The 15,707-nt window shown below is 46.4% G+C and overlaps 2 protein-coding genes across 3 annotated transcripts; one reads left to right on the forward strand and one right to left on the reverse strand.

Moving 5' to 3' along the window:
• Positions 1 to 87: 87 nt before the first annotated feature.
• LOC133915084 (tRNA:m(4)X modification enzyme TRM13) lies at positions 88 to 8,235 on the forward strand. The gene is made up of 9 exons (XM_062358092.1): positions 88 to 305; positions 374 to 448; positions 535 to 825; positions 919 to 1,156; positions 6,773 to 6,830; positions 7,025 to 7,111; positions 7,220 to 7,351; positions 7,523 to 7,661; positions 7,911 to 8,235. The coding sequence occupies exons 1-9, from the start codon at positions 184 to 186 to the stop codon at positions 8,131 to 8,133; spliced, it is 1,365 nt and encodes a 454-aa protein (XP_062214076.1). The 5' UTR covers positions 88 to 183; the 3' UTR covers positions 8,134 to 8,235.
• A 122-nt stretch (positions 8,236 to 8,357) lies between these two features.
• LOC133915082 (squamosa promoter-binding-like protein 6) lies at positions 8,358 to 15,015 on the reverse strand. Of its 2 annotated transcripts, none has more exons than XM_062358091.1 (11): positions 13,816 to 15,015; positions 13,151 to 13,332; positions 12,194 to 12,496; positions 11,879 to 12,099; positions 10,950 to 11,024; positions 10,769 to 10,876; positions 10,574 to 10,691; positions 10,315 to 10,456; positions 10,055 to 10,199; positions 9,377 to 9,964; positions 8,358 to 9,030 (listed from the first exon to the last, which is right to left on the reverse strand). In XM_062358091.1, exons 1-11 carry the CDS (start codon positions 14,496 to 14,498, stop codon positions 8,587 to 8,589), a joined length of 3,009 nt encoding a protein of 1,002 aa, XP_062214075.1. In that variant the 5' UTR covers positions 14,499 to 15,015; the 3' UTR covers positions 8,358 to 8,586. The 2 variants fall into 2 exon arrangements, with proteins under 2 accessions (XP_062214075.1, XP_062214074.1); XM_062358090.1 differs by having other exon boundaries at positions 11,879 to 12,108.
• Positions 15,016 to 15,707: the final 692 nt, after the last annotated feature.

The raw sequence follows: 15,707 nt of genomic DNA on the forward strand, positions 1-15,707 counted from the left end.
ATCCTGCGCTAATCTGGACCGCTTATATTCTACTTGACGTTCAGGATATCTTCTGGGTGGGGGCTCTTCGACTTCTCACCTAAGGCAAAACACATCCCCCTCTCCGGCGCCACTGTTCTGTTCTCCCCTCCCCGGCGTCTCCCTCTCTCTTCGCCGCCGCCACCGCCGCCACAGCCGTCAGGGATGGGCCATGCTCCGGCTAAAGGAGAGCGCTCACCGCCACCGCATCCTCCTCCGGGCCGTTGCCACTTCTGGCTACCCAACAAACGCCGCCACTGCGCCAACTCCCCGCTCCCTTCCTCTCAGTAAGCAACTCCTGTTAAGCTTCTTCGCTCATCAGCCTGACCCTTGAACGCTAACCCTGACTCCTCAGGTACTGCGGCAACCACCTTCCCACCACCGCCTCTGGCGCCGGTCGCCGCGTCCCCTGCCCCGTCGACCCATCGCAGTAAGCCCCAACACCACCCCCCAGTTGGGTTGACCCCAACGCCGCCGCTCCACTCCGCTAACTCCGCCTTCTCTTCTCACACGCAGCACGGTGCTCGAGGAGAACCTGGATGCGCATGTCGGCAAGTGCCCCCTGAAGAAGCAGGTTGCCGCGCTCGCCGCGCAGCCGTACTACTCCAAGGGCGTCAACTCCGGCGGGGGCGAGGCTGGCCGCGGCGTCACGTCGGCGGAGAAGCGCGCGGCCGTGTACGGTCTCACGGAGGAGGAGTTCCGGAATCTGCTGGGCAAGATCCGGTCATCACACGCGGCCGTGGCAATGCGCGAGTCCTACCTGATCACCGATGCTTGCGAAAAGTGGATGAGAGGGCAGGTCGATAGGTGGGGAATTTTGCCAGTTCGAGAGTGTAATGGTTGGGATTTTATGAGCGTTTACTAGTGGGGAGTGATTTCTGTTGGTGAATTGGACTACAGGAAGGTGCCGTACCAGGAGAAGCATGTCGCACAGCAGGCCTCCATTGTTGGAAACATGGAGGCATTTGGTTTGCTGCAGAGGGGCGATGTGGCGGTGGTCAATGGGGAGGATGCGGCGGTGAGTGCTCAGGCGGTTGTGGAATTTGGAGCTGGGAGAGGGTACTTGACGCAGGTGCTGGTGGACTGTTATGGGATTGCAAATGTGTTTTTGGTTGAGAGACGGTCTTACAAGCTCAAGGTCAGTAAATCTACACAAATTATTATATTTCTGGGATAAGTTCCATTCGAACTTTATTAAATGCTTGCTGTTCGTTTACTCTATTTTGCGAAATACAGCTTAACTTTGCAACCATAGAAATTAACCTTTCTGCCCACTCAGTTCCACTAGATGAAAATGCTGCTGACATCATAATTAGGCTTAACAGCAAGTGCATTGTCTCAGATTTTGCAATATGATGTCTCAGTGTTTACAACCTATTGATTTCCGTAGTTTTGTTATATTCAATGTAGCCAGTATTTTGCAATCAGCTGTTAACACGCCTTGACTTCAGTACTGATGTAATGTATAAGTGTATAATGTATGCAGATGTTGTTTGTAGTGATGTGAATTTATGAATTTGACTCGTTATTCTTTTCTGAAATGCCACTGCAGTTAACTTGGAGACTTTGCTAATACTTTGGATGAATATGATTGTTATGTGGGGCCAAACATATGTACGTCGCAACAGAAAGGGTTAGTATAAGAGATTAGAATTATCGAGTCGCTTGCCATTAGATAATTTCGAATTAGTTAAGTAGATAAGTTTGAGTTGTTAGGCAGGTCTTAGTTAGTTTCTGAGAATCAAGAGCTTGTTATGGTGTTCGGCTCTCCTTTAAAGAGTAGCGCAAGAGATGAATAAGAGGCAAGCAAGAATTGAATTGGTTATTTCATCCCATCCTCTCGATCCCATCTACCGACCTCCAGGGTGACGAGGCTGAACGGGCCTTGCCTTCCCATCGAGCAACGCTCTCTAACAGTTCCCACAACATCTAGTATCAGATTCAGGTTGTCCTCCTCTCGCAACCAACATGTCGGCCAGCGACGCCGGCTCCAGCGTCGGCAAGGATGCGACCCAGGCGCTTATGTAGGCCATCCTCACCAAGCTTGATCGCCTGGAGTCCCTAGAAGGCCAACTTCGTGACATCGACCAACAGCGGCGCGCGCACAACCTAGCCATTAGCCGGCTCGAATGCGATCAACGTGAGATCATTCCCGCTGGCCGCAACAGTGATCACCTCCAGCGAGCGCGTGACGGTCCCATGGGCCAAACGCGCTTCCATAAGCTCGACTTTCCCAAGTTCGATGGCCAGGGCGACCCGTTGCCTTATCTCAACCCCTGCGAACATTACTTCTGCGGCCAGCGCACCATCGAGGAGGAAAAAGTTTGGCTTACAACTTTCCACCTCACTGACGCCGCCCAACAACGGTATATGCGTGTCAAACGAGAAGAAGGAACCCCATCGTGGCCACGCTTCGCCAAGCTCATCAGTCTACGCTTTGGTCCTCCACTACGCTCAAATCCTCTCGGCGAACTGGCAGCGTGCCGCCGGACCGACACGGTGGCCGACTTCCAGGAGCGATTCCTGGCACTCCTCTCTCGAGCAGGGCCTCTAACTGAGAGTCAACAGGTCCAGCTCTTCACCGTAGGCCTTCAAGAACCTATGAGCCTCGACGTTCAAATGCAAACGCTGCAAACCTTGGAAATCACCATGAACTTGGCACACTCGTTCGAACGCCGAGAACAGGCAGTGGCCACGGCATCTCGCGCACCCCGCTCGTTGTCACTCAGGTCCGCGCCACCACTCCTGCCGACCCTGCCATCGGTCGCCCCAACGACACCAACACCGACGACCACGACGGGTGCAGGCACTGTGACAATCGGGACTGTCACAGTGGCTGGGCGCACAATCAAGCACATTACGCCGGAAGAGCTCAAGGAATGTCGCTGCTTGGGCCTCTACTTCAACTGCGATGAGCGTTACACTCGCGGCCACAATCGCTCCTGCAAACGCCTCTTCCTCCTCGAGATGACGGACGACGACGAAGGCGCGGATTCGGCGACCGAGACTGACACAAATGCGTCGCGGATTTCCCTTCACGATATTGCGGGCATCAGAACTGGAGAGATGACGCAAGTGCGCTGCCACATTGGCACAGCCACGGTGACCGCCCTCCTCGACACGGGCTCGACGCACAACTTTATCTCCGAGTCCGCGGCGACTCAGTCCAGGATGCAATTCCGAGTATGGAGCAATCTCTCTGTCACGGTGGCGGACGGCGAGCGGATTCCCTATGCCAGCGTGTTCCAACGCTCGTGTTTCGCCATTGACACGGAGCATTTTGTGGTGGATTTCTACGTCATTCCCTTGGGCAAATATGAGATGGTGCTCGGCACACAATGGTTGGCCACACTAGGGCCAATTTCGTAGGACTTTGGCCGGCTGACCATGTCCTTCTGGCACAAGGATCGCCGAGTTCTATGGCAAGGCATTCCCGGATCAACAAGTCCACAGCTGGCTCCTGCACGAGCCATGATCTGCTCGATACACTCCTCGACGACTTCCAAGATGTCTTCGCTGAGTCCAAGGGGTTGCCGCCGACCAGGTCGCAAGACCACCACATCCACTTGCGTCCAGGGACAGAACCGGTATCCGTGCACCCCTATCGCTACCCCGCCCTTCAGAAGAATGAGTTGGAGCGGCAGTGCCACACTATGGAAGCCCAAGGTTTGATCCGACGTAACACGTCGGCCTTTTTCTCACCGGTGCTATTAGTGAAGAAGGCAGATGGGTCCTGGCGCCTGTGCGTGGACTATCGAGCCCTCAACGAGCGCACAATGAAGAACACCTTCCCCATCCCGGTGGTCGATGAGCTCCTCGACGAATTGCATGGCGCCATCATCTTCAACAAGCTCGACTTGCGTTCGGGGTACCATCAGGTGCACATGCACCTAGACGACATGGCAAAAACAGCGTTCCGCACCCACGAGGGACTCTACGAGTTCTTTGTCATGCCATTTGGGTTGTCCAACACCCCCACAACATTTCAGGCGCTAATGAATGATGTGCTACGACCATTTCTTCGCCAGTTCGTCCTCATGTTCTTCGACGACATTTTGATCTACAACTCATCATGGTCAGATCATCGGCGCCATGTTTGTGTTGTTCTCAGCACCTTGTGCGCCCACCAACTCTTTGTCAAGCGTTCAAAATGCTCTTTTGGCGAGCCTTCGATCACATATCTCGGGCACAGGATCTCGGCATACGAGGTAGCAATGGACGCCAGCAAGGTGCAATCAGTGGATGACTGGCCAACACCAAAGTCTCTGCGCTCCCTTCTTGGTTTCCTCGGGCTCGCAGGCTACTACAGGAAATTCATCAAGGATTTTGGAGCAATCGTAGCACCACCGACTCAACTACTCAAGAAGGATAGCTTCAACTGGGGGTCTCAGGCAGATGAGGCGTTCCATGCACTCAAAATCACCCTCATGACGGCACTTGTACTGTCCTTGTCGGAATTCTCATGACCATTCATGGTTGAGTGCGACGCATCCGGAACAGGGTTCAGCACGTGCTCCACCAAGACGGCGAGCCAATCGCATATTTCAGTCGCTCCATAGCACCAAGATATCGCACACTGGCTGCTTATGAACGCGAACTCATTGGTTTGGTCTAGGTAGTCCGCCATTGGCGGTCATACCTATGGGGACGCCAATTCGTTGTCAAGATGGACCATTACAATCTAAAATTCTTGCTCGATCAGCGCTTGGCAACAATCCCGCAACACCGTTGGGTCAGCAAGTTACTAGGATTCAATTTCACAGTCGAGTACAAGCCAAGGTGTCTCAATCAAGCAGCCGACGTACTCTCTCGCCGCGATGACGATATTTCTGCCCTGCGGGCGATCTCTGCACCGAGCTTCAACATCCTAACAGAACTCAAATCGGCAGCGGCCAGGAATCCGGCCATAGCTGCGTTGCAGGAGCAGATTTCATCTGGTGCACTGGGGTTGCCCTGGGAGTTTAAGGACGACCTGATCACCTACAATCGCATGGTGTATGTGCCGCCTTCCTCGCCCTTGCTCCCCATGCTGATCGCTGCAGCTCACGAGGAAGGCCACGAAGGAATCCAGAAAACATTGCACAGGTTCCGTCGGGACTTTCACACGCCAAATGCTCGATTAGCAGTTCAGGAGCATGTCAAGGGATGCGTCACGTGCCAGCGCCACAAGACGGATCGTCTCCACCCCGCCGGCCTTCTGTTTTCTCTTCCTGTGCTGTCAGAAGTCTGGTCGGACATTGCGCTCGATTTCATCGGAGGACTGCCAAAGGTGGGAGGAAAATCGGTGATTCTCACAGTTGTGGACAGGTTCTCAAAATATGTGCATTTTATACCTCTTGCGCACCCTTACTCGACAAAATCAGTGGCTGCCGTGTTCTTCTCTGAAATATTTCGTCTGCACGGCATGCCGGTCTCCATTGTCTTCGACCGAGATCCAGTGTTCACATCGGCATTCTGGCAGTTCCTGTTCCACACCATGGGAACCAAGTTAAATATGAGCATTGCCTTCCATCCGCAGTCAGACGGGCAGTCGGAGGCGGTCAATAAGGTCATCACGATGTATCTTCGTTGCTTCACGAGCGACCATGCACGCAACTGGGTTCGATGGCTGCCTTGGGTCGAGTTCGTCTACAACACCTTTCACACTACTCTCCGAGACACTCCATTCTGTGTGGTGTATGGGCGTGATCCGCCTTCTATACGCTCGTATGAAGCGGGGGAATGCCGGGTGTCGGCAGTAGCTCAGACCATGGAAGAACGAGATGAATTCCTTACTGAGATGCGGTACCGACTGGAGCAGACTTAGTCCTTTGCAAAGAAAGCCTATGATAGACTCCACAGGGAGCAGACCTTCACCGTGGACGTTTAGGTTTGGCTTCAGCTCCATCATTATTCGCCAACGTCTCTCCAGCAAGAAACAAAAGGGAAGCTTCGGCCAAGGTTCTATGGTTCATATCAGGTCAGCGCCATCATCAACGAGACCGCTTTCCGACTGGACCTGCCGCAGGGGAGTTGCCTTCACAATGTGTTTCACGTTGGGCTCCTGAATAAATTTGTAGGCACACCACCGATCGCTCCATCGCCGCTGCCTCCGACTCACAATTGCTTTGTGCTGCCTACTCCGGAGAAGGCTTTGAAGGGGCGCCTTGCCAGAGGTGTGCGCCAAGTGCTGATTAAATGACTCAGGCAGCTAGATTCTGCTACGTCATGGGAAGACGTCGAAATGCTCAAGCGCACATATCCTGCTTTTCAGCTTGAGGACGAGCTGCTAGTCGAGGGGGGGGGGGGGGAGATGTTATGTGGGGCCAAACGTATGTACGTCACAACAGAAGGGGTTAGTATTAGAGATTAACTTTATCGAGCCGCTTGCCATTAGATAATTTCGAATTAGTTAAGCAGATAAGTTTGAGTTGTTAGGCAGGGGTTAGATTCTGATAATCAAGAGTTTGTTAGCTCTCCTTTAAAGAGTAGCACAAGAGATGAATAAGAAAGCAAGAATTTAATTGGTTATTTCATCCCATCCTCTCGATCCCATCTACCGAGCTCCGGGATGACGAGGCTGAATGGGCCTCGCCTTCCTATTGAGCAACACTCTCCAACAGTTCCTACAACAATGATATTCTATAGTAAACTTGATTGTATGGTTGATTTTTCTGACATCTGAGAAATTTATTATGTTAAATCTAATTTCGTCAGGATTAGTTCTTGACTGCCTTTTTGTTGTCCTGTTCTATCTTTCCTCTACAATTTCTAGGCTGATCGAAGTTTGCGACAAAATGAAGCTGTTACTTTGAAGCGTCTGAGAATTGATAGTAAGATTTCTTTTTTCTTTCTTTGCTGCATAGTGGACATAATGACATTTGAGTGGTTTGCAAGCACCTTCTTCACTGAATCCTTTTTTGTGAAAGAGAGATGGTTCATTTTACTATCATTTATCTGTATGTGCTTTGTACATACGCTCTTAAACAAAATATAAGCACTGATAAGAAACATAAATACAATGCAGTTGAGGATTTGAACCTGCATGGAATAGAGGAATTGAGTGGACTTCAGTATCTAGCAATTGGGAAACATCTATGTGGACCTGCGACAGGTTGTTCTAACTTCTAATATTTATAATTTATGCATGCAGAGATATAGTGATGCATATATGCTTGAGAATAGTTGAATATATCTAAGAAAACTTGTATTCCATCTCCAGATATGACCATGATGTGCTGTCTTCATGAGCAATATGACCCAACAGAAGAAAAACACTATGGCAAACATCATCTCCAGGGCCTTGCTCTAGCTACCTGTTGCCACCATCTTTGCCAATGGAAGCATTACACAAGTAATTTCTGATATTCTTTTAAGATTGCTAAGCATTTAAACATTTTTTTGGGGGGCGATATGTCATGTCACTTACAGCTCATTTACATATATAAAAGTTTGTCCTCTTTTGGAAGTACAGCAAAGCTGTTTAAATTGCTTTCCAGATAACAATTTGTTTTTGTCGCTGCAGATAAATCTTTCCTCTCAGGACTAGGGATTACAGAGGAAGCATTCCATGCTATGACATGGCTTAGCAGCTGGGCAGTGGATGGTGATCACAGCTCCCAAGATTCCTCTGTGGAGGTTGAAGACACGTCTTCTGAAGTCAGGTAGGGAATCATTAGCATGTACAAGTGCCAACTATCCATTAGGTCTTGTCTACATTTTCTATTGTTGTTAAAGAATTTCTGTTCGAACCTTTAGTGTCATCCATACATCATGTCTGGTTATCTCAAGTTTATTTTCTATCAACATTCAACATTTAAATAACTCTCGTAATTCATTTTCTGGACTTTTGGTGCCGCGCCATTGAAAGCTTGATATGTATTTGACGCCATTTGTATTGGACTATGGTGCAGAGAACCAGAAAAGCCTGGTCCGGAGGCTGTTGGAATTGCGAGAATTATCCGAAGTATACCGGCAGAGGAGAGGGCCTCTTTGGGATTCATGTGTAAAGATATCATCGATACTGGGAGGCTGCTATGGCTTAGACAGAAGGGTCTAGTTGCAGATCTTGTAAGCTATGTTCCATCAAACATTTCACCAGAGAACCGACTACTCATCGCAAAATGTAAATCTTGATTGGGTTGAACAGAAGCTGCATGTATTTTGGCCCAGCGAAAATATTCAAACTTCAGCTGTAATAGATTGTGCTGAAAAATATAATCGTGAGATTTTCAAACATTTTCAGGAGCAAACATTGTCTTGATTCTCAAACCTATATACAGATAAGAACTAGAGCTCAACTTATATACAAATAAGAATATGTTTTATTCCGACGGTTCCCAGAAGCTCGGCGAAGAATGAATTCTACAATCAAAATGGATAAATGGAATGGAAGGATATTTTCCACATGTTAGGCTGTAAATATAGTTACGGGATATTCACGGCATATAGCTTATAGCAGCGAAACGATTCTGCTTTTAAATACAAAGGGCCTTCTTCATGCGGTCATAAGTTCCTTTGATCTTAGACACCGCACTAAAACTCTCAAGTTACACAACGACAGCTACACTTATTTCGTCCTAAAACTCCTTACATTGATCCACGCTCCAACAACTCCCATCTGAATGTAGGCACGGCATAAACCTTGGGCAGGGTGTGAAGAAGTATGCCCACACAGACACAGACCACGGCGACGCCCATCACCGTCAGCATTGCTGGTCTGTACAGGAAGGTCCTCACCGCAGAACTTGGATACATCATAGCCTGACGGCTGCAGAGGTGGCACTTTGGCACTGGTGCTGTCATTGGCGTGTTTCTGCAGATCTCAAGGCTAACGTCGCCTGGCTTCACACCATTGGTTATTACAGGGCACATACTGCTGGGGACACCGAGGACAACATGTCCTTCGCCAAGATGCTTATCAGTCTTCTTCTGGACCAGATTCAGGTAAGCATCGTTGCCTCTCTGGCGAGCATAGTCTTCTGGGGTCAAGCCTGTTTCGTCCCGTGCATTTCTCCATGCACTGATTCCAACCTGGAAGGGAAAAGCAATAATAGAACTATTAGATAAAAATAAACTAGGCTAAAAAGATATATAACGCATGTGATTACACATGATTCATGTGTTCATCACTTCATTGTTCATTATGGATGCATATATCTCTGTGCGTTAGTTAAAAGATCAAAAGAATGACAAGTTACACTTCAGAGTTCATTTCAATGGATGCATAGATCTCTGTGCATTAGCTTAAAGATCAAAAGAATGACAAGTTACACAGTTGCCATCGTTTTACTGCTGTAACTAGATAAAGAATTGAAGCATAGCTCAATTTGAGGTGGAAAAACACAGGCAACATTCCAAGAATTAGATGAGGGAATACCAGTCCGGGATCATCAGTTAGCGCATCCAATACATCCTCTGCATCACTAGTGGCAGCTGCTATATGGAGGGGAGTAATTGTTGAAGGGCCCAGAGAATCAGGTCTGAATAGGTATGTCTGTGCAGTTCCCTTAAAGTTTTTATTCTGCGTGTATCTCAGCAGAAACCTAACCATTCGGACAGACTTCCTTTGTACAGCAGCGTGCAACAAATTTTCTGAAAGCACCACCTCTTCTGGAGACTGGGACCCCACATCAACAAGTCCAATAAATAAGAAGTCTAACAGCATTTTGACCACAGCACACCACTCCCGCTCCATGGCAAATATGCCAAGATTCCTGAATCTCAACAGGTTAAAGGCAGCTAGAGGTGGCTCTATTTTATCTTGTTTTGAAATTCTGTTCGCTCTATGAAGAAGCCAACCCAACTCATTTAGAAACTCCAAAGCTTGGTTCCTGGCATTATCATCATCTGCCTGTTCATGACTGGAGGGGTCAAATATGCTCTCCAGCTCAGAAACCTCAGAGCATACATCCTGCTCAGCAATTATGAAGGGGAAGAAACCGTTGCTAAATCCACTATCTTCGACCTGAAATTGTGGGTTATGTTCAGAGTAAGTTAGAAAGTTATGACAAAAACCAAAACCACATCAAAAGAATAGCTATCTAACAAGTTGTACCTCTATAAATCCTCTTCCTCTTGAACCAGGGAGAGAACAACAAAAACTGAGGTACTCGGTATCCCTATCCTCGTGCACAGTATCTTCAGCTATAGTAGCTGTGTCTTCCTGGAAGAAACAACACTCTTCAAATGAACAAACTAGCCTGCGAACATGAGAAGATGGTATTTAGACGAAAATGGATTTGCTTAAGAAAACATCAAGCTTTATTAGCATCTCCTTCAAGAATGAGCCTATGTAAATTCTAGATCATAAAGTACCTTGATGAAGCATTGACTAGGTTAAAGCCTTCTACTCTGAAATTTACTGTTGCTGAAATAGGAGCAGCAACTGGTGTGACACATAAAATTTTGCAGTAACGATGAGAACTGGGTGCCAGTGGTCTGTCCAACATAATTTGACCTACAGTAACACGAATGCAAGGCAATATTAACAATCTTCCTACATGAAGCATACAGAATAAAACTTGAACAGCAGTACAACTGTATAAGAATAGTTAAGAGCCTGGGCTTGGCTCACCATTGTGCATAAAAGCTAACTGGTGTCGCACCATCACAAATACCAAGCCAGATGCCCAAAAGTTGTCAGTGGAGCTATTCAAAAGCTTATTCAGGCGTGAGCTCATATTATCAGAGAGCTGTAGGGGAAAAAAATCAATAACCAAACAAAAAAGGGCACTATAGTGAGATAAAATAATTATGGAAGGAAGCATACCTCTCGCCATGCAGACTCAACTAACCGAAGATACACTGTTAGAATAATACAGCCAGGTCTAATATAGCTCTCTATATCAGTAGGGCTACTGGACAACCAACCAATAATCTGAAATTTAGGATTTAAGTGTTAGATTCAGGATATGTTCTCTTATCCCATGCTAAGAGAGTGCAGAAATTACCTCTGATCGCAAAACTGGAGGTAAATCACTAGGAACTTTCTCGAAAAGCTTGAAGACAATCTTATCAGTTCGGCACTGCAACCAAAATAATAAGAAGCTGTATGAGAGAGAGATGTTTCATAAGAAAAAGAGAACTAAGCATATGTAGGTTCAAATCCATTATGAAATATGGTGACATTGGCATTTTGGTATTTATGTAAGCGCTGCCAAGACTATTGTTGTTAACATAAATTCTCCTCTTTCATGCATACTTTTGATACACGTCAAAGGCTGTTCAGTTCAGTATTCGCACGGCATTTTTGTGCAGAAGAGATGCAATGAATGGCGTATTTATCTGGTTGAAGTCTATATCTTTGCTGTGAGATATTTTTATTGGTGCATAAAACTTCTAAAAAGTTTGGAACTTGGGGATTGGATGTTTGTTTGGTGCACTGTTCCATTCAGATTTTACTCTTGCAGATTTTTTGTTCATTCTTGACATCTGTCACAACTTCTAGTAGGGGTATCAAAAAGTCAGGTAGGTGTAAAAGTCAGAAGGTTGAAACAGTACACATGAGTTATTATATCCCTGAAAGCAAAAAACTGGATTCAAAACCTAGTTCCGAACAAACCGAATGTATTTTGACGTCTCACTCCCTCATTCCAGTGCACTGAAAATTCCATTCCAATTCAAAATACAACCTTGAATAGCCTCCACCTAAGAAAGTTGTTTCCTGATGACAGTTTGATGCATATGTATGTATAACATTCCAATAGCATATTGACAGCTAGTGAGTTGTCAATTTCCCATTAAAAATGATAGTAAGTTGACTTCTGTGGTCATCAATATATAAGTCTGTCACTATACAGATCGGTAAGTCATCCATGAACTCGCAATAAGCCCTTTAGCATTCTTTATATGAAGTTGTTGCAAGGAATAAATGACAAACCTGAGCGTCTCCATTTGAGCTTGACAATGATTGAGTTGATGTTGAATCCGAATTGCCACTAGTCTGTGGTGGGCTTTGAGTAGAATCTTGCTGCATCCATGATGGGCAATTAGGAGAATCAGCTGCCTTAAAGGCAGGTGTAGGTGAACCTTCTTGCCCATCCTCAAAGCCTTCCATATCATTGCAAGTGTCATTCAGATCAAAATCCTTAAGCTTGCATGCTGTAGGCTCTTTGCAGGCAGGGAAAAAGGATAAGCTGATTTTTTTTTACCAGAAGACATTTTCTGAAGGTCTAGCAATGGTTATACATCATACCTGGAGTTGCCACCAGGGTAGCCTTTGATTGTGCTGGCATAACAGATGATGACGCCTGTCCACACTGACTACCATTCACGAAAGGCACCTTAGGGTTAGATAGCCCATCAGCCTCTGCTGCAGCAGTATTCACTAAAGCATTAGCTGTTCCAGAGGATCCAGCATTCGATCCATTTTGCAGGCTTTGGACTGCCTCCAGGAGTTTACAGAGTTCTTTTGGTTCCAGTGATTTGGCAACAGTCCCTAGGTTTCGCAAAAGATTGGATAGCGACTCCTGACCGTTTGAATGCTCAGCATTGTCAGCTGCAAGTAAAATTCTAAAGTCATGTCTCATCCTGAATATGACCAAATGAGTTGTTCTGAAGACTATTAGACTAATAATTATGCTCATAAGTCATACTAGTGCAGTTTAGGTGTTGTCGCTATATTTAAGAGACAAGCTTGCATAGACAACAAGAACAGCTAGTGAATAGAAATAAATTAAGGTCACACAGCTAGTAATTGCAGCATTCTATCGGTGCAAGATTGTGAATTGCTGAATATGAGGGGGCATCCTACCACTCATGTGGCGAAGTAACTTCCTGTCAGCAATCCTAGAATTGAATAAAATGAACCAATACATGAAACTTCCAGTACAGCCAGTGCCATGTTACATCCTTATGGTCTTAAAAACTATTTATTGTATTTCCATCAATGTGTCAGATAGAGTAACAAGAACCGTGACTCACATACTGTAAAGCCGTATACAAGAAAGTGACATGGAACGTGATTATAAGTCTTCTCTTAGGTCTACACTAAGTTTGTTTGTTTTTTAGCAAAGTATACCGAGTAAATTTCATTGAAAATAACTGATGCAATTTCATAAGACTGAAGGGAAAACAAACTATACTGGTATTAGAACCTTTATATGCAGAATAGACAACTGTCTAAGTTGCAGTAGTAAGTTAGCAAACTTACAGTTTAAATTGGCACAGATTCCAAGAAGACTCAACAATAAATAATTGCTGACTTTGTCCTCAATTGAAGCAGTTCCACCGATAGCAATTTCAGGGCGGGTTTTCCTCCTCCGTCTATTGTGGCCTGCTAAACGTCGCCGACAACTTCGCTTCCCTTCATCGAATTCTTGAAGGAGGTGAAATCTGTACAAGGACATCTAAGTAACTACAGAGAACTTGCCAATATTTAAAAAGAATGTTGTTTTTAAGTATATAGTGGCACCAACACACTATTTGACTTCTTAAGTTCTAAGCATGACTTTGTTGAACCACTTCTCCAGTTCTCCCAGCATCATCCCTAACTCTTGCCTATGGAAGGCGAGCGTTCCCATCTTTAAAACTTATACCTAGATTTCCTTCCAAACAATTTTCACTTAAATATTGTCATTTCAGTCTACAGATGATAAGTGTGCATTTTCTTTTGTCTACACCTGTCATGGATTATGGTGACTCTCAAAGATCAAAAGATGGAATTTATAACATCATCATCAGAGCTTGCACATGTGTCGAGTTTTGTATCTGGCTGTGCTAAATAGAGTTTGCATGAGATATTTCACTATCCATTCCCATATGAACAAATAATTGCATGCAAGTAAAAGGTAATAGCAGTAGAGTCATAAAACTAACCTACTACATTGTTGGCAGAACCGCTGGACAGCATTCCCAACCACAGCAGTGGTGGCCTTAGCATGCATCTCACAGACCTTGTGCCGCCGATGGTAATCCTTCGCCGCAGTAAGATCCGCTCCACAGCCCTCAACCTGGCATGCTGGCCCACTCGAGCTGCCCCCTTGCACCCTGATCTTCTTTCCATTTCCCTCCTCATCAACACTGCCATTCTCCAGCAATCCACCACCAACAGCACCACCCCCAATCCTCAAGCTGAGTGCCCCGCCACCATTCTCAATCTTGTCCTGATTCTCCGTGTCATCATCATCAATGACCACCACCCTTTTCCTCTTATCAGAGTCACCTCTGACGCCACCGTTCCTAGCCACCTCAGCCTTAGCTTCCTCTGATGAGGACGGTGAGTTGTTCATCACCGAGCCATTTGCTGCCGCTGCGGGCACCGGCACACCGTTCCTAGCCACCTCAGCCTTAGCTTCCTCTGATGAGGACGGTGAGTTGTTCATCACCGAGCCATTTGCTGCCGCTGCGGGCACCGGCATGGCAACAAAGCGTTCGCTGTCCCAGCTCCAATCGTTGAGGTCCCAGCCAAACACCCTCTTCTCACGCCTGTTCAGGTCAAGCTCACCCAACCCGCCGCCGTACAAGTGGCTGCTCTGTGCGCCGAGCCTAGCCGCCTCCATGGCGCCCCACCTCCAAAAACCCTAGACGAACCTCTGATCGCAGTTAACCTCCCCAGACTCTGCAACCAAGCGCGGCAGCCGCAGGAGCCGAGAGATCTAGTCGGCTCCCCTCCCGCCCTGGAAATCGACGAACGTGACGCCCACGCAGCCCCGGATCCACACCAGAGAAACCCACATGCCCACTCGCCTCCGCCTCCAGCAAGCGGGTATCAGGAACACCACCGCCAATCCGAGCTCATACGGGGCGAATCACGAAAATTCCAGGAAAAAAATGAAGCGAATCAGCGGGACACCAAACCGGCCGAATTGGCGGCAAAGGCCGTAGCTTTGGGGACGAATCGAGCTCCGGAGGGGACGAACTGCGCAAAATCCGTGGGAGGTTGAGGAATTCGGGGCGGACGTTTTTTGTGGGAATGCAGAAATGGAGTCGAGGTGGAGTCAGAGCAGGGGTGAGGGGAAAGAGCACGAAGGCAGAGATGGGGATGGGATGTGTGAGTGGGGGAGATGGTAGATTGGGACGCGTAGCGGGATGGTCTGGTAGAAAAAGGGCGCCACAAATTGCATGCGACACCCCAGCGGCTACACGACGATTCGCACAGGCCAAAGGAAGATGAATCAATCGTGTGGTTAGCCAAGTTTTCCAACGGTTTTTTATGCTATGACTAGAGGATAAAAATGTTAAATTATATTTAAATCGGTATAAAACTAATTAGTGTTTAACTACTTATGTCATATAATAAGGTGAGGAGCAAAGTTATTAAACTATATACGATATCAATATAATGAGTAGAGACGCCATGATTTGTGCTAAATTTAACTAAATAATAAAGTTCATATAAATTACATCGGAAAGAGAAGAGCATTTAAATATCGTGCGACAGTGTGATAAGATTACCGAATATATAGTAGATATGTGACAAGTATAGCCGTTAAAAAGCATACCTTCAACACATGTACATGTAAAAAGTTAAATTTTAGTTAGCCTGTTGATGTGGAGTTTAAATCTGAGTACATTTGTTGCATATTATCTCGACATGTGTTTAGTAATCTTCTTATTTAAAAGCTCATCAACAGCATATACATGTTTATCATGTAATCCTTAACATGTAAGAAAAATAAAAAGATATATTATTACTGAATTGTAATATTCCACTAATGAATATGCTTCTACCATGAAATAATGATGAATAAACTTTATAGTCGTAGAGA

This window comes from Phragmites australis, chromosome 4 (assembly GCF_958298935.1).
Source record: "Phragmites australis chromosome 4, lpPhrAust1.1, whole genome shotgun sequence".
Lineage (NCBI taxonomy): Eukaryota > Viridiplantae > Streptophyta > Magnoliopsida > Poales > Poaceae > Phragmites > Phragmites australis.